This window comes from Taudactylus pleione, unplaced genomic scaffold (genome assembly GCF_031769625.1).
Source record: "Taudactylus pleione unplaced genomic scaffold, aTauple2 ptg000290l, whole genome shotgun sequence".
NCBI classification, from domain to species: Eukaryota; Metazoa; Chordata; class Amphibia; order Anura; family Myobatrachidae; genus Taudactylus; species Taudactylus pleione.
The window spans coordinates 8,638,359-8,663,682 of NW_028284692.1; the positions used below are offsets into that span (position 1 = coordinate 8,638,359).

At 46.5% G+C, this 25,324-nt stretch overlaps 1 protein-coding gene across 4 annotated transcripts in view; it reads right to left on the reverse strand.

The window, feature by feature from the left end:
* Window positions 1-3,139: 3,139 nt before the first annotated feature.
* The window catches only part of TBC1D16 (TBC1 domain family member 16), a 115,294-nt gene continuing 93,109 nt past the window's right edge, over window positions 3,140-25,324 (reverse strand). For all 4 annotated transcript variants that reach the window (XM_088482650.1, XM_088482649.1, XM_088482647.1 and 1 more), the window contains 4 exons: window positions 22,267-22,453; window positions 7,091-7,270; window positions 4,715-4,861; window positions 3,140-4,090 (listed from right to left, as the gene is read on the reverse strand). In XM_088482650.1, the coding sequence (XP_088338776.1) occupies window positions 3,845-4,090; window positions 4,715-4,861; window positions 7,091-7,270; window positions 22,267-22,453 (760 nt within the window). In that variant the 3' untranslated portion in view covers window positions 3,140-3,844. The remainder of the gene's footprint in view (window positions 4,091-4,714; window positions 4,862-7,090; window positions 7,271-22,266; window positions 22,454-25,324) is intronic.

A 25,324-nucleotide genomic window follows, 5' to 3' on the forward strand; every position in this document is an offset into this window, starting at 1 on the left:
GTATGTCCAACTAAGTCATCTTTTGTCCCTTTGGGTAGATCTGCATGAGGTAAAATAAACCAACAAAATGTATACTTACCTTTCAAAGGCTTGTTTCACACCCTAAACTAGGCTTTTAATCGGATTGCACTGATTTGTGCTTTTAATTTCATTTTAGGAAGACTTTATACAGGAAAACACAAGAAAACGGGGTCAGTCCAGTTAGGTGTGAGATGGGTTCTGTGAGCAGTTCTCACGGTGAACTCGCACTGCGAATTTCATTTGCAATCCAATTCCAAACTCCCATTGCTTTTTCAGAGGACACTCACTTTTTTGTGCACAGCCCCCTGAGAAGGTGAAACATTAGGGAAAATCTATATTTAAGGTATAATGTTGATACATAGGGCCTGATTCAGAGGTGGACGCTATTACAATTCGCACACAGACTGAGCGATTGTTTGCCAATGCGTATGCATCGCAGTGCGCGAAGGCAGCTGTGTGATCCCACAGCACTCACCGTGCGATGCCGCAGACCACGGAGGCCCATTGCAGATTGATTGACAGGAAGTGACCATTTGGGGGTGTTGACAGGGGGTGGTTAAGGAAATGCAGGCGTGTCTGGGCGTTTGAACGCCGTTACGTGGGCGTGCATAAATTAGCCACTGCAAGTGCATACGCAGACCTGCTTGGCAGAAGAGCTCCCTAGGCTGGGGCAGGTCAGACCTGCCACAAGGGTAAATTTGCCGCCGATGTCCTTCAATGTTACCGATATTTATGTGTACATGTGATCGCGCATGCAAGTACGAAGGCAGCAGTGGGCGTCTTTATGCTCGGGTGATCTTTGCTTACATTAGCATATATACACAGCTGCGAGCGTGGGAATGCGCGGCTGCGTACGATTTTGTGTCCAACTCTGAATATGGCCCACAGTGCAGAACCTCTGGTACACCCATCCCAATAAATAATCATGCACTTGGAGGGGTTTGACATCACGCCCTTCTACACAGTCATTGACCATAAACAGAGACTTGATTAAATACGAAATTACCTATCACAGGATGACAAGTTACAACCAGAACAAGTACACTTCATAGCACAAGCTATCCATTACATACTGAAGCACAACTACTTCTGGTTTGGTGGTGAGTACTACTGCCAGATGACAGGGTCCGCGATGGGGACTAGATTTGTGCAAAGCTATGCTACCAACTTTATGAGTTTCTGGGAAGACACCAACATCTGGCCTGGGCATAGCTTTGGCGCAGGTTCATAGATTACGTGTTTTTTATCTGGAAGGGGGATGAAAAAACAAACACTCTTACAGTTTTTGGACCACATCAACAATAACAACCACAATTTGACATTTGCAACAGAATACAATCAAAAGAGTGTGACTTTCTTGACATCACAGAGTATGCCGAGGATCAAAAGCTACATACTAAAACATACATCAAACCCGTGGATGTAAATAGCTATATACTCTCAAGTAGTGGTCACCACCCAAACTGGTTACAGAGTATTCCCACCAGCCAGTTCACCAGAATCAGAAGGAACTGTACCAAATTAGAACATTTCAGAACTCAAAGCCAAGAATTGAAAAAACAGTTCCTAGCCAAAAAGCAGAAGGAGGCTTATCTTAAGGCAGAACAAGAAAGAGAAACGGAGGAAAACAAACATTACACAACGTCATTCATTACACAGTATAGCAAGGATACGAGAAAATTTAACCAGATTTTGAACAAACACTGTCATGTTCTAATGGAGGATGAGGCCCTAGCAGACATGTTACCAGACAAGTCCAAGATCATCTATAGAGAGGCACCCGATTTAAAACAAAGATTAGTGAAAAACCACATCAAGAAAGAAAAACTGATACAAACCACCTTAAGCAATACAAGCATAAAAAAATTACCTTTAAATTTGGGGTGAGAAAAAAAAAAAAAAAAGAATACAGAACACACTTATAAAAAAGCCAAATTAAATCCAGAGGGGTTCCCTTATATGCGGCAGGTGTTTTCTTCATTGCCGGAGTAGCGACAGGTGCATTTTTGAAGAATTTTTAAAAATCATTTTAGGGACTTTGAAATATGCTTGCACCCATTTTCATGTACCCAAAATTTGATGGAACAAGTTATTTTTCCCCCCAAAAAACCCTAATTGCTATTCTTCACCACTTCTTCATTAGCCACATTTATGCACCTGCCGCGACTTTTACAATCCCCAACTTCCTTCAACAGGCTAAAATGGGGGTACCCATAATGAACCCCCATGTCTGGATATCTTTAGGGGGGACCCAGGGACATTTCCCCAAAATTCCCTAAGTTTTTGCGATACTTACCTTTCTACTGGCTCCCGTTTTCATTGCATCGTAATTGAATACGGGGATAAAGCGGGAAAACCTGCGATGTGGAGCGAAAAGTCCAGCACGGACTTTTCGCTCCCAAATTGAATACCCCCCAATGTGTATATCTAATTGCAGTAGCAAAAAGGTGTTTCTACATATAAAAGAGCCCTGTTAGCAAACACTTTACTCTCAGACTAGGCAAAAGTAGCAAGAGAGCAATTCTGCCATAACAGTTATGAATAATATGTGCAATTCTAAAGTATGGTCAGCAGTGTGTGGGTTTTTTGCTCAGTTTCCAAGGGAATAATTTGTATTTATTTATGTGCCCCAGACAATGAAAGGGTATTTTTTTAAGATACTGTTTTTTTTAATGCCCAATATGCACCTAATAATAGAATTAACTGCAAGCTAGTTATGGTGGCCTCTGCCTGTATTTTCAGCATGTCTGATGTTGCGCACACTGTTTACCAAAGAAACAGCCATTCCACTGGACTTATTCACTATTAATTAATTTATAGGCCAAATTGGTTTAGCCCATAAGATAGCTACACACTAGGCATACATGCTATTTGTGACAGACCACTTGGAATGGTGGAGGCGATTTACATCCAAACATTGAGTAAAATATATTTTAAAAGTGAAAGCACATATACCTTATTGTGCAGTGCTCTGAAGGAACCTAGTTTATATAAATTGCTGGTAACGGTAGACCTTCAAAGCAAAATAGTATTTTGAGACATTATCTGAATGCATTTACATATCTGAGGGTAATAATTTAAAATCCATGGCAGAGAAAACAAATAACAAAACAGATGGTGATTTTTTTTTTTTTATTAGAAAAAATTGATTGGTGAAAGCCCGGTGTAAGATATTTTATTGTGTTATATTATATAATTATCTTAAAATAAAAGTTTTTTTGGTGAAAACAAAAATGGGACAGGATTGTGCTTCGCTGGCAAAGGCTGGGTGATATCAAAGATTTCTTAAAAATTTCACATGCTCATTGTCTGGGATAAAATAAGATCAGAACAATAATTTGCCAGTACACCTTCTAACAGTAACATTTTCCAACCCATCCTAAATAACATGTTCAAGCATTATACAACCCACAGCACACTTCAGAGTGATCGGAACTACCAAATCAGTATAGAACAGGCCCCTATTCAGTCACAAACGGGGACTTACAGTAAAAGACATTCCCCAAACCAAATAATGTTTGTCATTCTTCAAGGTTGGACCTAATGACAGCATCAGGTGCAGTGGTGACATCTAGGCATCTGTTATAGAGACTTTTAATTATACACTTCACGTATAACTCCTGCTGTAGTAGTTCGGAATGTGAAAAACAAATCATACTGAACTGTAAGGATTAACAATTCCATCTCCAGGAAAATCCTGAGGCTCTGGTAGGTAGACTGTGTCCTCCAGGTTCCTTCTCACAAATATCTAAAGGATCATAATCACGATCACCATCTAAATCAGAGGTGGCTGCTCCTCTCCTGGCCTTTGGGGCTGATTGCTCTATTTTCTGAAGGTGAATACATCAAGTGATTTGTGTCTTTTCTTGCTGTCTTTGGGGAGAGGTGGTGGCGGTTCCACTATGGTGCCGCCGTACAGGCAGCTCTTGGGATCTGGGTGCTGGCCTGTGCACTCCACTGTAGGGATGTAGCCACTGTCCCACATTCCTGAACTACACAACTTACACAAGTCATGCAGGCTGCAGGGGATTTTGGGTAAGAGCCGAAACTGATAAAGCAAACTCCTTGCCTGGACACAGGGAGAAAGAAGAGGTGTTACAGAAATAAAGGACTATTTGTGGAGCAAGTAGATGACTGGAAAAAAAAAAAAGTCATAGAAAATGTAAGGTGTAAATCAATGGAAGAAAATGTAGCAGTTTAGTTGGTAGAAGGAGGAGGACCAGAGGGGAGCAGAGGAAAGCAGTTGGGGTGCAGGAGGAATAGAATACAGGGCAGGAAATAATGCAGTTTTGTATACATGTAAGACTTGACAGTACAGGAATACGCGGTTTCATCACACACAGAAATGTTCCATTTATACCAAGGTATCCGAGAATGGAAAAGTCCTTTCTGCAGGGTTACACAGAAGTGTATCTCAATTCAGTTGTCATTCATATTATAGTGAGCTTGTACATTTTTCAATTACAGATCACTTAGTGTATGGGGCCTATATATCTAGCTTGTATCGTGGCAATTCACTGTTCTGATGACAGCGGGTTCGGGGAATCAGTTAAATCCAACATGTTGGACAATATCGATTCCCTGATTCCGAACCAAAAAGTGGTTGTAATCGTCGAGTCAGGAATTTTTAACATGTTAGATGTATGGCCAGCATTTGAGAAAACATTATACACAGTTAAATGTTGCAACTCACCTTTCTGAGAACCAGCTCTCCATTCATATGCATGGCTAAGTTACTGAAATATAGCAGCATCTGGTCCGTAGGAAATTGCTGCTCAATGACATCATCTCCGTATAGCACAATTATCGCAACACAGAGAAAGAGGTGGAAATAGTCTGTCTAAAGAAGATATACAGTAAGTGTCATAAAACCACATCAAACATTTGTTATTACATGCTGCAGCAACTCACAGACACAGAGTAACATAGTGCATGAGATATATATGTGTGTGTGTATATATATATATATATATATATATATTTATATATATAAATAAAAAATATAAAAGCTCACGTGGATTTAAAAAAATTATTATAAATGATGTTGTAGCGCTGTATCAGAGAGGTCAGTACCAGTACAGGGCCAGTAAATCTGTTTATTAGTATCGACAAGTAATATACACAGAGGGGTCTATTTACTAAGCCTTGGATGGAGATAAAGAGGACTGAGATAAAGTACCAGCTAACCAGCTCCTAACTGTCATTTTTCAAACACAGCCTGTGACATGGCAGTTAGGAGCTGATTGGTACTTTATCTCCATCCAAGGCTTAGTAAATAGACCCCTGAGTCACACATTTGTAGGGTACTATTACGCTCAAATCAAAGAACAAATATCATGACAAGTGACCTTCTGGACATATTCAGCCTAGATGCTTTATTAGTAAATATAAAGAGTAGTCTGGGAGAGGGAGGTAGTAGAGGAGCAGCAAAGGATGACATCTATAATGCCTCAGAGCAGGAAGCATACAGCCCCCAATGATGATGTGGGTGTGTGTACATGCTCCTCTGTACATATTCTCCATTGATAGTAATGGGTGCACCAGGGATGGGCGGTGTTGCTCAGCTGACCAGAGCCCTTTAGACAGACTGGGCCCGAGTTATCTGTATCCATCTCACCCCTCTCTTGGACACTCTGCAAATGCATAGGCATCTCTCACCAGAATAAGGGGATAGGGCAGGAGGGATTATAAAGATCAAAACAGTAAGAAGTAATTATATAAATACCACTTTCCCAAAGGTTGTGGAACTCTACAGCCATGTCTTTAAGTAAGCATGTGACGTGGTGAGCCATATGTGGGTATTAGTGCACTGTAACATGGAGCAGAGGAGGGCCATGTGCTTCTCTATTGGTTTACTATTGACCCTGTAGATGGGCTAGAAATTATAAGGCTGATTCTGAGTCGCACACATCGATGTCGATGTCTGCGTCTTTCACCGGTCGCACGTCTGTGACTTTATGTAACCAGCCCTGCCCTAGTGTACAGCCGGGGCTCTGAACATGCAGGGACGGAGATGCCCACTTTATGAGTCTTTATTCGCTGAAATACCACTTGGTGCATCTTTAGACACATGCTAGGTGCATATTTCTCTGTCAGAAATGGCCTCCAATGTGCACCTGAGTTCACAACCAATACAGCGATACACCCACGATACTCCCATAAGATGGTCTATTTCCATGCGATCGCTTAGCCACCTTCCTCTCACTGCCCAGGAGTGGTCAATACATTTTCAAGACCTTGTGTCTCAATCGCATCTGTGACTCTGTGTGCACGCACTCTGCGCAGTGAGTCTCTGGGCGCAGGCGCAATAGAAAAAAACTGCTCACCTGAGTCAGACACCAGCAGTGCATCTGACTTACAATCAGCCCTAGAACAGTCCGTCTTATGGGCGTGATATTGGGAGTGTTGGTGGCGTATCGCTGCAGTGGTAGAAAACTCAGACGCACCAACAGATGCTGCGACTGGCAAAAAGATGCAGACACGTCGCCTGCGACTCAGAATTACAACATCTATAAATGGACATGCCTTCAATTCTTTCCAATAGAGGTGCCTTAAGACATAGTAGGTATAAATACAGTATATTTAAGATCAGTAAAAAGATGGTTACCGGAAGAAAGCAAGTCTCACCATGAGAATAGGACAGTGGCTGGATAAGCTGTGGAATTCATTACCATATTCTGGTGGCGGTGATGGCAAATGCATTACCAGAATTTAAAAAGGGCACTGTGGTGTCTGTAGCTATAACTCAGAGGAAATTACTGATGTGATTAATTCAGGGAATCTAGGAGAATGCCATGTTAGGGGTCAGGAAGGAATCCTCTCCCTCCCCCTCCCATGAGGCTAAATTGGAACCGTTGCACTTGGGGTGTTGTTTTCCCTTCCTCTGGATCAACACGTTTGGAAGTATGAACCAGACTCTGTGCCATTTCCATCAATAGCAATACGTAGTCCTTACTTATCACTACTCTATTTTGACAATATTTCATTATTATTTAACTTCAGCTCTAAACACTTATGTATTGTTTAATGCCATAAATGGAACTAAACCTATTGCTACTAAGATTGGTACCTGGTAGTGCGCCCAGCACGCTTCCCACATTCTGAGAGCTTCAGAGTCAGAGAATTCTCTTTTGAAACAGAGCAGGATCCACCTGTGACAGAACAGCATTTGGAGACCATCTTCTCCCAGAGACAGTAAGTGTTGGTGGAAACGATGATACATGAGACGCAGTAACTCGCGAAGATACATCTGAAATAGGCACATAGTTACCTAAATGATTTACATTATACCAATTGTGTATGACATCACACAACTAATGCCCATTCTCTCAGACCAAAAAGGTCTTAACCATAGTGTTCATTTTAGCACCCTGCACCTATCACAACCCATGCAATTCCTCTTTCCTGCCTGGGGTGTCGCTCTCTGCTCTGGTGCTTCTAGCACACTCAGCTGATGCAACAAACTTCTGATATACAGACCAGCATGTGCTACAAACATCCCCAGGCAGGAAAGAGGAACTGCACGGATTGTGACAGGTGCAGGGTGCTAGAATGAACATTATAACCACCACTGAAATGCATTTAAGTGGAAAAATGGTTTTGTAACACCTCAGTGACAATCAGATATTGTTTCTACAATTTACCCTGAGCTAGAAATGCAGAAACACACAGTTGATTACTGCACTTCTTATCTATTTCAACAATATTATATAATCAACTACTATTTCTTATCTCAGTTATGTAAGTCTCAATATTTTGAAATATGTCAGAATTTCTATTGACATTTAATATTCAGCAAAAGGCAAACTCTTTTTGTCTTTTATAGCCTTCTGTTATAGGTACACTGGGCCTGATTCAGCAAGGATCGCTATTCTGCTAGACAGCACGCACTGCAGTTGCTAATACTGTATTAGCGGGGAAATCGCATTTTGATCACAACTTACCATAAGCACGCCCACGCCCCCTTACACACATCCGTATACTTGGGTAACATAGCAAAATAATCGGCAACATCGAGTAACATTGGACCCATACGCACAGTTAAGGCAGGTCAGACCTCACTCAGGAATTGCTAACTTCAGCACGGGAAACAGTCGGGACGGCGATGGACGGAATCCCGACCACCGGCTTCCTGACTGTATAATCCCGGCAAGGGTTAAATGACAGGTGTCGAAATCCCAACGCCTGTCATTTTCCCTACGCCGAGAGCCCGACACCCGGCTTACCGATCTCGAAGGTAAGCCGGGCGCGGGAGGATTAGGTTTAGGTTTCCCGAGGGGGACTTAGGGTTAGGCACCCCCCCTGGGAGGTTAGCTTTAGGCTAAGGGAAGGGTGGGTTAGGGTTAGGCACCCCCGGGGTAGGGCAGGGTTAGGCACCCCCCGGGGGACTTAGGTTTAGGCGGCGGTGAAGGTGGGGGTTAGGTTTAGGCACTTAGAGGGGGGGGATTAGGGTTAGGCACTTAAGTGGGTTAGGGTTAGGCACCCCTAAGGGAGGGTTAGGGGGTAGAATAGGGTAGAGAATACTTACCTGGGGACAATCAGGATTTTCAGTGCTGCCGGGATGCCGCTGTCAGGATTTGAACCGCCGGCCGTGCGGTAAATCATACTGAATCCCTTCAGCACACGTTATGAGGCCTCAGGCTGTGTATGGTATTGCAGTGGATAAATTATGCACACCCCTGCAACGGCGTCCGACCTGCACAGGCACGCCTGCGTTCGCCCGACCACCCCCCCCCCCCCCCCCCCGTCACCACCCACAAATTGCATTACCTGTCAATCAATGTGCTCGGGGTCTGCGTAGCCTCTGCAAACCCAGCACCCATTGCAATAACTAGTTTGCGCATGTGCACTGCGATGCATACACAGAGCTAACACAACGGCCAAGTGCATACGTTCTCTCCTGTGCGTTCCTTGCTGAATCAGGCCCACTGACCGCAACTCCCCTGCGTATACATATCAAAATACAACATGAACATTTATCATCGCAGGAAGCTCAATTTTTGATAAATGATTGAAAAATCTACACACGCACACTCACACACATGACACACACACATGCCACACACAATCACACTATTGGGTGCTCTTTTATAAACAGTAACTTGTATTAAGATGACTTAGGGCCTGATTCATTAAGGATCGTAATAGCAAAGCTGCAAGCAGGCTATAGATATGATGTATGCACGCTGGCAGCTTTGCAATTGCAATCCTTGCAGATATGGTAATGCAGCAGGAGGAATCACGCCTCCTGTGCATTACTTAACCGAGCAGCATCGGTTAATCTGCGTACCATAGGCTGGCTGCGGTGACCCATAGGGTTCCACAGCCGGACGCCGCAGTTTACAGGAAGAGGCCAGGAAATCTCTGTCACCGAAGAGCCTGGCCTCTTCCCTACCCCCCAACGTTTCGGGCAACGGAGACTGTCGCCGCCCCCTCCCCGCCCCAAACGGCAGCAGATTGTCAATCACTGACAGTCTGCTGCCAGTTCGCAAGTGTACTCGCAGACCCGTTCTGCACATGCGCAGAACGGGTCTGGCACCTGCGTAGATTTCCAAACATCGGGAATCTGTGTTCAGCAGTACACTAGCGTGCACTGCTAAATCAGGCCCTTAGTCTGCTAACAATGTGGCGCCAGTGCTTTGTAGCTCCAGATGCAGGTGATTGATATTTTTCAATATTTAATCAATTACTGAAACATCTTTAATAATATAAAGTATAGACTCCTATATGCATACGTGTTATCTAGCAGCTCTGGTCACTGGAGGAATAATTATGGTATACCCTGGCTTGTTGTACACTGACCAGCTTAACAACCACCATAGACACCCTCCTAACAATGTAATGGACAGAAACAGACAAAACTCGCACAGATTATTCCTCTGCCAGATAATGCAAGCTCCACTTCAAAAATGGTGACATTTAGGCATTAATACCATATGGGATCCTCCACTTCCTCCTTCCAAGTCACAGTAAAATGGAGGTATGGCAATTATCTATACCTCTAGATACTCTTGTCACAGAGGCCGCGCTATATTTATGGTTATACAACCAGATAAGAACACGAACGGAAGTAAATTAGTGGTGAAGTCTTCAGGGTAATAAATGTGCTTCCCTACTGCCGCTCCACCTCTGGAATACCTGCACATAGAAATAGTGACAGTATAGAGAACCACGGTAAAAGGAGGACGCTTCCACTAGATCAGATGTAGTATAAAAGATGGAATGAATTTATGTATACAATGCACTCACAATGTATGTAGTGTTTTTAGAGTACAATGAAATCACTGCTGTTCCCACGAGAAGAAAGAGCGATGGCATGTATATTTTATGCTCTAAAAACACTACAGTCTTGTAAGTGCATTTTATACATTAATTCATTCATTTTAGTTTTAACCTGCATCTGATCTATTGGAGGCTGCCTTGTCTTTCCAGAGCTCTCCATACTCTTGAAAACAGAGAGTCTCCCCAGGAAGATTCTAAACAAATTATCATCCAAGCAGACAGAGCACATCTGAGAGACTAGACCTCGTGCATCGAGATAAAACTGCAGTGTTCGCTAAATCACGCAATAAATTGATTGACAGAGGTGACACATTGGAAGAAGTGGTTGATAGTTTGGTAGCTAAACTGAGGATTTAGAAGACAGTTCCTGCCCCTAAAATAGAATTTAACTGGAGTTTTTTTTTTTTGTTAAGGCTCAACCTACTCTCTTCTATTTTGCATTGCCACATGTCACCCCTTCCTCACATTTGTTGTTCAGGACAGCCATCTTTATAATCAAATGTTTACGCTATTGTAGCTTTCTGTAGTGCAATAATGCCAAAACTGATAACAACATAACTGGTATATCTATTATATAATGGGCTCCACAGTTGTGCACTAGAGATGAAGGGAGGCCCGCGCAGCTACAGCGACATAGGGCCTGCACCACCTGCCTCCAGACAACCTTCCCCATCTGCCCAGCCATACTATTCTCTCTCTGTCCTCAACACCAGCCCACCTTCCCCATCTGTCCAGCCATGCTATTCTCTCTCTGTCCTCAACACCAGCTCACCCTACCCGTCTGTCCTCCAGCCATGCTATTCTCTCTCTGTCCTCAACACCAACCAACCTTTCCAGTCTGTCCAGCCATGCTATTCTCTCTCTGTCTTCAACACCAGCACACTTTCCCAGTCTGCCCAGCAATGCTATTCTCTCTCTGTCCTCAACACCAGCCCACCTTCCCTGTCTTCCCAGCAATGCTATTCTCTCTCTGTCCTCGACACCAGCCCACCTTCCCTGTCTTCCCAGCAATGCTATTCTCTCTCTGTCCTCGACACCAGCCCACCTTCCCCGTCTGTCCAGCCATGCTATTCGCTCTGTCCTCAACACCAGCACAAATGGCAGTTTTTTTCTGCATTTTCACTTTAGTACATTCCATCCCCAGAGAGAAGAGAGATGGGGCAAAAGGGGGAGAGATAGATGGGGGAACATGGGTAAAGAGAGAGATAGGAAAAAAGGGAGGGCAATGGGGAGAGCTAGATAAGGAATAGGACAGAAGGAGAAGAGAGAGCCAGAGAGATAAAGGAAAAGGTGGGACAGATATGGGGTGGGATGCGGCAAAGGTAGACATGCGGTCAAACCCCAAAAATGTGTGTTTGACTGCATTTCTCATATGCACCAAGCCCCGGAATGTAATGCACTCTGGGGCTTGGTTGCGGTGGGTAATGCCATCTTCCTGATGGCGTTACCCTATAGAAGTCTATAGGCTTCTATCGGGAGAGTGCTGAGATTGGATCCCACCAAGCACCCCCTGCGGCCCGCGTGTTATGCAGTCACTCCATCGCAAAAGGGTCGCTCTTACTGAGAGAGTGCTCCTTTGCTATGTTCGTCATGCATACCGGCATTACCAAGGCCTGCATGCATGCGAAGAGCGGCGGGATGCATTGCATTCTGCCCAGTGAGAGTGGGAAATAATAACCTCCAACAAGAAAATTATATACATGCAGTAAAGAGAACGAAAGGTGGGGAAAATTGAGGGAGAATGGATAGAGGAGGAAGAGAGAATGAGGGTGGGGAAAGTGGGGGAATATAGAGAGATTAAAAGTTTGAAGTTTTGGGGTAACATAGAATGGGGTGGGAGAAGAGAGAGAGCAAAAGAACGGGGAGTGGGGAAGAGGCAGAGAAATAGAATGGTGGGTGGGGGAATGGGGGGAGAGAGAGAGAGAAAGAGAAAGGGGGAAGAGAGGACTGAGGGGTCGATTCAGACCCGGACACTAAGCTGCGCTCTCTCGCTGCCAAAAGGGGCCGGGTATGCAAATTCTGCAATCACACTGTCTGGTGTAAGGACGCCCTCTATGTCTTAGAGAGCGACGGCAGAGTGAGCGCATGCCGGTATAAAGACGCCCACTTTTCTATGCGCTCGCGAGTGGGTCAATGTTTGGCCACTGCGCATGCACATGCCGGAGCAGGCTATTAAGAGCCAGAAGCTCACTGGGGCTTGCGGGAACGAGACCCTACCACAAGGGTCTCGTCACAAGCCCCGATGGTCACGATGGTCGAGACCATCGCGACCTTCACCTGGCTGCTCACAATAGCTGTGGGTGGTCACCCACAGCTATGCGAGCGGCCAGGAGACCGCACAAGAAAAACCAAAACGCCCCGATTCAGAGCGAGCGCTCTTCAAGAGCGTCCGGCTCTGAATCAGGCCCACTGTCTGGAGTGTACAGTATTAACACTGGAGACCAGTAGCTCAGTGCTGAGGAGGATAGTGTACTTTATACTTCATGCACTAAGAGGACAAAGAATGTGACAGCTCTATGTTATAGGGCTACACTACAGGCTGTTATATTGATGTGTAGTGTCAGCAGTCTAGGGCATGGAAACATGCTAATAGTATGGTAGTATGGCTGATACTTTGTGTGTGTGGCCTCCCTCTTTTATTAAAGAGCAACCAGCATTTAAAAAAATTGATGACACCCTAACAATTTATTTGATTGGTAGAAAATGGACACTATTATCACAGTTATAGTTATATTGTTATTCTTCTCTTCAGTGTCTTCTTGTTTACTTACATTTTTAGTCTCAGAATTCCACTACTCCCACAGTTCCTCCAGTGGAAGAGATAGAACAGTGGAACCTGACACATATATATTAGAAATGCAGATGTATACAACAGCTATTAACCTGTTACCAGAACTGTACTGTTGGTTGACTCTTTTCCATTTGGTGATCTTTGCAGGCTCCATGGTTGCAGCAACTGCCACCACAAAGCCTGCTTTAATATGGATGGCTAATAATGCTTCTGCCCGTCAGTAATCAAACTTTCCCCATTGCCAGGTACTATTATTATCATCACACTATCTTACATTACACTTTTTCCCGACACCTCTTAGATTGCTCATTTCACTATGGCCATCTCTACTTCAGTTTCATGTCATTGTCATATGTTACTTATTCCAATCACAATCCTCACAATGTACAGCGCTGCACAATATGTTTTCTTATAAATAAAGGATAATAATATTAATAGTAATAATCATGAGTCTGTTTTATTAGATAAGTGAGCAGTGGTCACTCATTCTAATAGCTCAAAAGTTTGCCAGACAAAATGGAAATAGGCCATTATTCCCAGGCCTCGTATGTGGTCATGTTATGTTCTGTAACATAATACAAACATAAATCTAAGGCTTAATGGAAATATTGCTTAAACAGCCATATTCCAAAATATGTTCTATCTATATAATGTGCACTGCATTTAATGTATGATTTGATCATATACATGGAAATATTTCCAGTGAAAATACTACTCAGTCCTCCGGCTCCATAGTATTATGACAACTAAGAGCAAATGCAGTTTCTTATATCCTAAGACTTTGACAGTGTACAGAGACCAGAGGTACAATATTTTTTTTGTTATGTTTGACTATGCTTATTGTCAGTATGACATATGTAATGTAAGTGTTACGCACTGTTTAGATTGTATATGTAATGAGTACAGACAATAAAAATAAATAAAAAATAATGCAAAAATGCCACTTGTTATTACAGGAAGCAACTGGCGTAATCACACCTTTTCTATCCTCACCCTAAAGCACACACAGTGGCAGAAGCTAGATTTCTATAACACAATGATGCTTCATCTCTCGTCTCCTGTTCATTTCCCCGCAAAACCACTTTCAACAGGCAGAATTTGTAAGAAATGGAGTATACAGACTGCAAAATAACTACAAAGTAAATATCTCTGTGACAAATAGCAAACATGCTAAATGGACAGTACTATATATGCTGTTAAACCAGCAAATGTTTAGTCATGGTAACAGGTGCATATGAAATATCAGACCTATTTTCATAATTCTGTGATTCATTGGTTAGCAAAACCCAAAAAGTGAGATTTTTGTACAACTGAGGGGTCCATTCATCATCCTATAAATAACGATTTTAACACTGTTTTTACATAAATATGTAATTTTTAAGTGTTCGCGTCATTCATTAATCTTGTATCTGGTTACAGTCCTGCCACGATAATTTCCACACTCCCAATACAATAGTATGGGGATGTAGAAATTAAGCTATTCAATAACTTCCGAAAATCATATTTGTTCGGAAATTGACTGTGTAACTGTACGCCATCAACAGATGGCGTACAGCTCCGAATTGGATTACAAGCTGGCATTTACACTGCAGCTTGTGCGGGAAAGGGATCTTTCAGATCCCATTCCGATGTCTCCCCACTGCCCCCAGCTCAGTGGCCAGAATCTGCAGTCCCCTCTGACCAGCTCCTGCCCACAGCCTCCATCCCCAGGTGCCCAGCTCCAAACTGCAGCTGGCACACAGCAGGGAGCCGCAGCCGGTGCAGACACTGCTTCCCCCTGCCGGCCGCATCCCTTAAAGCCGCTGTTTCAGAGCTCTTATTTCTCCTGCATCGTTAGTATAACAGCTAGGCAGCCCCAGCGGCTGCAACATGTATATGACAGCCGGGCAGAATGGGGTAGGGGGGAACAAAGGATACGGGGAGTAGGGCCGGATCTTCCAGCTGGGCAGACCAGCGGCTGCAGCATATATATGAAAGCTGGGCAGATGCGGCCAAGGAGGTGCGCTGGGTGCGTTCACATACGGTGCGGGAGGGGACCGGAAACAACACCGGGAGACAGATCCCGCAGCTGCTAGCTTCCAGCTGGGCAGTCCTGTGGCTGCAGCTTCTATATGAAAACTGGGCAGACAGGGGGAAGGGGGCGGCGGGGTGAGAGGGACGGAGGATGGGAGGTGGGGGAAGCCGGACCTGCCACCGGGGGACTGATCCCTGCACAACTCGAGGTGATGGAGCGGGTAAACTGAGCATAGGGTGCGGGTAGAGTGCGGGGACCTGGGCCCCATTCTAGTACTTCTGAAAAGCTGTCTCTGCAAAAAATATGAGCTATGGTAAGAACTTACCTTTGTTATCTCTATTTCTATGAAGTCCATAGGGTTCCACAGGATACCTTGGGGTATAGGTGATGACGTCAGGCATCAGACACCATAGAGTTAAGTTTTCAGCCTCCCAGGATGCACTAGGGTCCCCCTCCTATACCCCGCCCCCGGGCCAAGGCATCTCAGTTACGTACCAAGCCATAGGCCGGAGGAGGATAAGGAAGAGAGAGAAAAAAGATCTGGACACACACACAAGAATCACATTCTCACCAGAGGGAGACGGAAAAACCGGTGACCAGAGCAAAGCCCATCTGCAGCACAGGTGCGACAGGGCGGGAGTCCTGTGGAACCCTATGGACTTCGTAGAAATAGAGATAACAAAGGTAAGTTCTTACCATATCTCATATTTTCTACTTCAGGGTCCATAGGGTATCCACAGGATACCTTGGGGATGTCCCAAAGCAGTATCCTTCAAGGGAGGGGACGCTCCTGTGTTGAAAGGAGAATCCGCCGCCAGAAGGAAGCATCCTGAGAGGCAAAGGTGTCAAACGCGTAATACCTCACAAATGTATGGACCGAGGACCACGTGGCAGCCTTGCAGATCTGGACTGCAGAGGCATGTCGAGCTGCCCACGAAGGACCCACAGACCTAGTGGAATGAGCCCTCACAGAGGATGGAACCGACAGGCCCTCATGAAGCTAAGCTTCTGAAATGGCCATACGGATCCAAGCTGCCAAAGTTTGCTTTGAAGCAGACCAACCCTTTTTACGGAAGCCATAGAGGACAAACAAGGCGTCCGACTTCCTAAACGAAGAAGTATGGTCAACATAAATCCTTAAGGTCCGCACAACGTCCAAAGTGGCCTCACCCACCGACAGGTCAGGTGAGTTAAAAGCCGGCACAACTATTTCCCCGTTGATATGAAAACGGGAAACAACTTTGGGAAGAAAATCAGGACGAGTGCGCAGCACCGCCCTGTTCCTATAAAAAATCAAGAAAGGGGATCTACAAGAGAGAGCCCCTAAATCAGAAACACGTCTGGCTGAAGCGATGGCCAGAAGGAAAATTGTTTTAGCTGTCAGCCATTTAAGATCCACTAAGCCCAGTGGTTCAAACGGCGGTACCTGGAGAGCCCTCAGGACCACAGCTAAATCCCAAGGTGCCACCGGTGGAACAAATGGCGGCTGAATTCTAAGAACACCTTGCATAAAGGTGTAGCAATCCTACGATGGAACCAGACAGACAGGGCAGACACCTGCACCTTCAAAGAAGCAAGGCGAAGCCCATAGTCTAGTCCCGCCTGTAGGAAGGCTAGCACTCTAGACAGAAGGAACTCCCGAGGTGCATAACCTCTCGGTCGACACCACTGGAAGAACGTATGCCACACACGATGGTATATTCTTGCAGAAGACGGTTTCCGAGCTCTCAGCATAGTGCGTACTACAGAGCTGGAAAACCCCCTGGACCTTAACATGGCCGTCTCAACAGCCACGCCGTCAAAGACAGCCGAGTCAGGTTCCGGGTGAAGACAAGGACCCTGTGACAGTAGGTCCGGTCGTAGCGGCAACCGCAGAGGGATGTCCATGGACAGACCCTGAAGGTCTGAGAACCAGTGCCGTCTGGGCCATGCTGGAGCTATCAACAGGAGCATCCCTCCTTCCTGTTTGAATTTCCAGATTACCTGTGGAAGAAGGGAAAACGGAGGAAAGAGGTAGGCAAACCGGAACGTCCACTGGACGGACAGGGCATCCACCAGAGACGCCTTTTCGTCTCTTGTGCGAGACCAGTACACCGGCAATTTGTTGTTGTGCCGTGACGCCATGAGGTCGATCTCTGGAAGACCCCACCTGTCCGCCAGAAGTTGAAAGACGTCCTGGTGCAAAGATCATTCCCCCGGATGAACGTCCTGGCGACTGAGAAAGTCGGCCTCCCAGTTGAGGACTCCCGGGATGAATACCGCTGATATGGCCGGGAGATTGCGCTCCGCCCAGATCAGGATGCGGGACACCTCTACGAGTGCCGCCCAACTTCGGGTTCCTCCTTGCCGATTTATGTAGGCTACAGTGGTGGCATTGCCCGACTGGACCTGCACGGGATGACCGTGGAGAACCCGATGGGCCTGCTGGAGAGCATTGAAAACGGCGCGGAGTTCCAAGATGTTTATCGGAAGCTCCTTTTCCGCCTGAGTCCATCTGCCCTGGAACAAGTGTGGACCCGAGATCGCTCCCCAGCCCCGAAGACTGGCGTCTGTCTTCAATAGGACCCAGTTCGCCACCCAAAATGGATGACCCTTGTTGAGATGGGTCATCTGCAACCACCAGGCAAGGGACAGGCGAACCTCCGAAGTGAGCACCATCGTCTGGGACTTGAGACTCTGAGGCAGTCCATTCCATTTGGACAGGATCAATTGCTGCAGAGGTCTGGAGTGAAACTGGGCATATTCCACCATGTCGAATACGGACACCATGGAGCCTAGTAACCTCATTGTCGAGTGAAGAGACACACGGCGACTCTGCAGACAACTGCGCACCCTTAACTGCAAGGCAGAGATCTTTTCCCCCGTCACAAAGATCCTCTGCTGACTGGAGTCCAACAAGGCTCCGAGGTGCAGAATCCTCTGAGACGGGATCACGGTGTACTTTTGCCAGTTTATCAACCAGCCGTACCGTTGCAGTACTACAATCGTCAGATCCAAATGGTGTAGAAGGAGCTCCGGAGATCCTGCCACCAACAGAAGGTCGTCTAGGTACGGCAACATGCGGACTCCCTGCAGCCGCAGGGAAGCCGCCATGACCGCCATAACCTTGGTGAACACACGTGGTGCTGTCGCCAGGCCAAAAGGTAACGCCCGGAACTGGAAGTGATCGTTGCGGATTGCAAACCTGAGGAACTGTTGATAGCGCGAAAGAATAGGGACATGCAGGTAAGCGTCCTGTATGTCCAACGTCACCATGTAATCCCCAGGTTCCAGCGCCAGAATGATGGACCGTAGGGTCTCCATCCGAAACCTCGGCACCGGCAAGGACTTGTTGAGTGCTGTTAGGTTGAGGATCGGACGGTACGACCCATTGGGTTTCTGCACCAAAAACAGATTGGAATAGAAACCCCGGCCCCTCTGGGAGAAAGGAACAGGCACTATAACTCCAGCCTGGAGCATAGTGTGCAAAACCTTCCGCAGTTCTGAGGCTTTGTTCCGTCTGATGGAAGACCCGTGGTGACGAATTGGGATGGGGGCCTGTGCCGAAAGGAGAGGGCATACCTGTGAGAAACCACCTTGTGAACCCAACTGTCTGTCGTGGTTACCGACCAACACTGGGCGCACCGTAGCAGGCGGCCTCCCACTCTGGGTTCCCCCAAAGGGAGGCCCGGACCATCAGGCCGCAGGTTTGTCATCGGACTTCGGGGCCGGACGTCTGGTACTCCAGGTGCTTCCGGGGCTTGGCCGATTTTTTGGGGCCAGCCTGACGGGGGAAGGACTGTGCTTTAGGCCTACCCTGGGCCCTGTAAGGCCGAAAGGACGACGTACCTGAACTGGAAGGAACTGCAGCAGATGGGAGACATGCCGATTTGGCTGCCGCCAGCGTGGCTACAATTTTGTCCAGATCCGGACCAAATAGGACTTCTCCATTAAAAGGCAAAGCTTCCAAAACCTCTTTGGAATCAGCATCCGCCTTCTAAGATCGCAACCATAAGGTGCGACGAGCCGCCACAACTGCCGAAGAAACCCGAGAAGTCAGGGTACTGATATCTAAAGCCGCTTCCTTAATGTAAGTGGCCGAATCCAGGAGATTGCCTATCAACTCGGTCTGTTCAGCCGAACAGTCGGAATCGAAAGACGCCTCCAAACTATCAGCCGAGCGCTTCATAGCTCTGGCTACTCAACAAATGGCCATAGCCGGCCTGGCTGCCCCCCCCCGCGAGGGAATAAACAGACTTCAGGCAGATTTCCACCTTACGGTCCGTGGCATCCTTTAAGGAGGACATGGAGGGCATGGGCAACGTGGCACTTCGGACCAGGCATGTCACATGAGAATCCACCTGTGGTGGGGATTCCCACTTAGCAAAATAATTGTCCGCAAACGGATAAGCCACTGCTAAACGTTTTTGAGGCTGATACCGTCTGCCAGGATGTTTCCACGCTTCCTCCAAGTGGTCCACCAATTGACCTTAAAGAGGAAACACTGTGGCGTCACCCCTAACATCTTTGAAAAAGGCATATTTGGATTTTGATACTGGAGGTTCATCATCCTCAATAACTAAAGCTGTGCGGACTGCACGAATAAGACCAGGAATATAAACCTTAGACTTAGCGTCCGACTCTTTAGTACGGAGAGGTTCTTGGTCCGACAGATCCAGAATCTCCCCATCATCGGTCGTCCCCTCGTCATCCTCATAAGGAGTGGACAGAGGCGCCACCGGCCGCTTGTGAGGCCGCAACACAGACTCCCCTTGTAACACGACTGACAAATGCTGCACAGAACTTGTCAGAGAATTAACCCACGCAGGCTCCTGAGAGACCTGAGGAGGGAAATAGGGAGACTGTGGGGTACCATCAGTTGTCTCGGGAACCCCGGCATGGGTGACGACACCACTGACTGCTGGGACAATCCCATTTGAGGGAACGCAGGTTGCGGAGCTAGCTGGTCCACTAGGGTTGTAAGCGCTTTAGCGAAACAAGCCCAGGGCGGTTCCTGTACCGGAGCCGTGACAGTAATTGGCCGCGTCAATAAAAAACACTGCCGACATAGCCCCTCCTCGCTACCCTTCCCCCCGCTATAGGTACCTTACATGTAGTACACAGAAGCTGGAGAGGAAAATCACTTTCAGACATGATGGCAAGTATGTGACCCCTCTCACTGATACGCGTTAGTATAGTGAGAGAACCGCCCTGCAATCACCGCACCGCAAGGGCTTTAGCAGAAGAAGAACAGGGACAGTGAAAAGGCTGACAGTAGAAAGTGAAAGTACAGGCAGCAGACACTAGCAGCAGTCACATGCGATGCAAAGAAATCAATCCCTGCACTATCAGCGCTGATCCTCAACTACGCAGACACAGGGCCTGGTAGGACTCAGCGCTGCATACCCAGACCCAGACCACGATGCCACCGATCAGCAGCTTCCAGCAGCGTTCACCATGCTTCCGAGGAGCAGAGAGGAGGCCGGCCTGGGGGAGGAGCGCTGCCACAGGGCCAATCGGCAGGTGCAGAGAGGACTGTGTGCAGAGGGGGAGGCGCCGGCTGTGTACAGGGAAGGCGCACTCCCCTGGCATGCAATTAACCCCTGGGACGCCGCAGCGCTACCGCTCAGCTGCGGTCCGCTGTCCTAGGTGGCTAGTGGAAGCGCAGGTCCGAAACCTGGCTCCATGCTGCAGTCAGTCCCCAGGGAGCCCCTTGCCTGGGGACTCCGGACCATGTTCCAGCGGGACCCACCGCGGGACCCCGCTGCTTACCTGCTGTCCCCCTTAAATCCGGCCATGGTCCCAATCATCTGGGGTCACCGCTAGCTGTGACCCCAGATGCCTACCAGCATCCCCGGATCAGTACCGGCGTTCTGGTACCGGCGGGGTGTAGGGAAGACAGCATGGACGTCAAGAATGACTGTCCATGCTGTACCTCCAGATGTGCAGCCACGGCTGCCTTGTAGAAAAACTTCAGGGGCTATCCTTAGCCCCCCTCTAAACGGGTGCATCCGACTCCGAGCCGGGCACCAACGAAACTGAGATGCCTTGGCTCGGGGGCGGGGTATAGGAGGGGGACCCTAGTGCATCCTGGGAGGCTGAAAACTTAACTCTATGGTGCCCGATGCCTGACATCATCACCTATACCCCAAGGTATCCTGTGGATACCCTATGGACCCTGAAGTAGAAAAAGCAGCTTTTCGGAAGAGATACTTATGTAAAGGAGGCATGATAAATGCCTCCGATATTGGGACTGAACTCAAGGCCTGATTCAGACCCGCTCGCGAGCGCTGAGCGCTCGCAAGCGGGTCGATGGTGCCCTAGTGCGCATGTGCACGACGGAGGGAGCTCCGTCGTGCGCATGCGCGAGACCCGAATAGCGACGGCCAAGCCGTCGCTATGGGTCTCGCACCAAAGGGGGCGTGCTGTCGATGGTGAGCGTGTCGGGGCGCTGCTGCCCAGACAGAGGCGTTCCCATGGGAACGCCTACCGTCTGGGGCCGGCCCCACTGACATCACTAGTGCCAAAAGCACTCCTGGGGTTACGGCAGCGAGACCCTACCGCAGGGTCTCGTCGCAAGCCCGATGGTCGCGACCATCTTTTTGGCCGCTCGCATAAGCTGTGGGTGGTCACCCACAGCTATGCGAGTGGCCAGGAGGCCACTCCAATAATAGGTAGGAAGGCCCTGAATCAGAGCGAGTGCTCTTGTCAGAGCATCCGGCTCTGAATCAGGCCCTCAATGCGAGTTCAAAACTTAATTATCACAAAATATTTTTTAGTATTGATGAATAGACCCCTGAGTAACAAATAACTGTAGCATTTAATAATCCATTGTTATGGGAGGGGGTAAAAAATATATATATTAGTGATTTGTAAATGCCTTGACCTCTAACTTGCTTCATTGGTTAGATACATTCTGTAGCAGAGTGTATCTGTTGGCACCTGTATATGCTAGACCAAAGAATGCTTGAGTCAGTCCCAGCTATAATAGAGGCCCTATGGTAGTCTATCAAATCACATTCCTAAAGAAAAAATATATTACTACGAAATCCTTGAAATCTGTAAAAGTAATGTGATTATTTTCAGACAGTAAAAGAGCACACATATATATATTGTATGCATAGGGTAGTATAATAAATTAGGAAGCAGTTCTAGTGAATGTATCAGGGAGACCACTTACTAATTGCTTTTCCATGTCCTCATCACAGGGTGAGCTGATAAATATAGTATTCTGCATCAGGCCAACAAAGCACCAGAACGTATCAGACTCATCTAACACTTCTGTCAGCAGCGGGGCCACCAGATCGGACATTCCCTGTGAGTAGCCCACTCCAGGGCTCAACACGGCATAATTCAGAAGGATCCTCCTGGGGCGGAGAGTGAAATTGGCCGTAAGCACAAAAGATACAAGGAGGCATTTATACTATGTGGAAATTAATTTTGACAGTTAAATAACCACAAGTGTACATTTATACAAGGAGGATGCCTGCAACTATTACTTGTTGCTACAATTGTATCTTGCATCCCTCATTCAAAGCCCAACAGCATGTTCATCATATACTAAAAGGAACGCTGGAAATATGACAAAATCATTTACAGTTTATATCAAGTTTGATGAATTCAGTTGTAAAAATAGGGACCATTTATACAGAAATAGTCACTCCTACAGTTCTATTTTTAAATTGTTTGTTGGAAAAATGACAACGCTTGAGTAGTATAAGTAGTTCAATCCAATTAGCCGCGATGATCTCGCGGGTGTGAATAATCGCGGCAATAGCCGCACTTTATAGCAGCCCAAACTCACCAGTGCTCGCGGCCCCATAGGGTTCCAAACAAAATTGTGCGAATTCGGGCTCGGAGTCGGCCACGAGAGGTGCGAGATGCAGTGCAGTTGACAGCGTTTTAACGCCGTGGCAGCAACGGCAACTCGCACTCTTCGCGGCTAATTGGATTGAGCCCTAAAACATACAGTAGAAAACAAAGATTATTATTAATAATAACAATGATAATAATAATAACAATAATACTGCGTACAATTAAATATAACTAAACCATACACTTTCAGGTCAATCCTATTAGCTGCGATAATCTCGCCGGTGCGAGTCATCGCGTTTAAGGTAGCCCGGATTTGCTGAATTTTGCTCGCAGCCCCATAGGGCTCAGAGCAAAATTCAGCGAATTCGGGCTCGGAGTTGGCAGCGAAGGGTGCGAGGTGCCAGTCCGTTGCCGGCATTTTAACGCCACTGCAGTGGCAACTCGTTCCCTTCACACATAATAGGATTGACCGCTTTATTTGATTGGTACCAAGTGCATTCTTTTGATGAAATTTGTATTATTATTATTATGCGGTTCTTAATTTCTTCTGTTTCTTCAGCCAGTGTGGCCAGACACAACTAGCGTAGTGATCATCATTACATAGTGGGGACATTTGTTTGAAAAACACTAATTTAGAATTAGGAATTATGATTAATAGCAGAGTAGTGATACACAAAAAGTAAAAACTGAAAAATGGTGGAATTAGAAAATACACTATGATTGTCCATTATAAGGCCTGATTTGAAACTAAGATGCCAATATTTGTGTTTGTGCATGGTTTTGCCTGTGCACTTACATTTTTAACACTTATTTTGAGTTACTTGCGACTTTAAATCTAGCACAGATCTATTCTGAGCAAAGATGCAACAATCATCATCAACTCCAAAACGTGCACCCAATTTATGTAGGGCTCTCTCCACGTGCACGAGAACGTAACTCACTGACAGTCCTACCCCAACCCCACTAAAAAGAAGAATTACTTAACAATCATAATGGCCGCTCAATTCACAGTCTAAAGTCTACACTCTAGATCAGGCCAGGCCAACCTGGCGGTTGTGAAACTACAAGTCCCAGTTTCATAACAGCTGGAGAGCCACAGGTTGGCCAGGCCTGTTCTAGATACTATAAATTCAGCAAAATGTACAAATGCAGGACCTTATTCTGAGTAATCACAAAATGCGGTCAGTAGGAAAAGTCAAATGTGCCTCGTTCCCTCCTCATGCAAGTAACAGAAGCAGCTGCACCAGGAATACTACAGGTGGTGTTGGCTTGACCGTAAGCACAAAACATACTAAAACAATCACAGTACACAATGTATGCATATTACAGTAAATGGCCGGAGAGTGTATGAAATAAGAACCCAAGTCATTGGAAGAATATGAAACACTAACTGGGCAAAATGTATGTATATATATATATATATATATATATATATATATATTGTGATGACACAGGGGTAATTAGCTCGGTAAAGGGTGGATTGGTGCAGTGTTTAGGTGCTTAATGAGGGTCCACACACAGCTTTCAAGTAAGTAAATGGAATGGTGCTTTACTTTCTAGCATGGAAACCAGGAAACAGAGAATAATATACAAACTAGCCATTATTTAGGACATGTAACTCACTTCTTGACCCCTGACTATCATGGTGCAGCTAGTCTGCCAATAAAGACTCTGGCTTGGCTGCCACAGCTATATAAAACACAGTCAGCCTTGATGACCTTCCCGATCTCCTCCAGGTATAGGCTCTAGCCTGTATCTTAGCTGCTTCAATGTCACATATACAGTCTTTAGAGTATTTCGGACCACCCTGCCTCCTGCAGGTTCGGATTCAGGTCCCCTGGCCCCCAATGGCCTCCAGGCACACTGGGCTCTGTAGCTGCCAGTCCTCCTTGGACTGCTTCCACATGCAGCCTGACTGTAGGTCTGCCTCGTAAGTGTCTGAGTCAGAGCTGCATGCAAATCGGCTGCTGGCGTGGCTGCATTGCGTACCCAGAAATAAATGCTGCATTTCCTCCATCCATCCACTTATGGAAGTAGCCATCATCACGATCAGCCCTATCCTAGAAGGAGATCAGTCTGAAAACAAAAGGATCTCTGCGAACGCTCACCTCTGAATAGCCCGCAACTCTGTCTACACACCCACAACACACCCTTAGAGCACTTAACCTACGTGTGGATGCCCAGTTTACACTCACTAAGCTGTAAGTGTAGATAAGGTTGGAAAGTGCCCACCCCGAATTGGTAGGTTACAATCTCGTCCAGCTTTCTAAACGTATTTTCCTATAGCACATCTGCAACCTTCCCAAGTGTAGCTAGTACCTACTGTACTACCTGTAACATAGTAATCAGAGCAGTTCTCCAAAAACCCTAAACCCACCCCTCCCCACTAATAGCACCCACCTGGTATCATAACACAACTATTT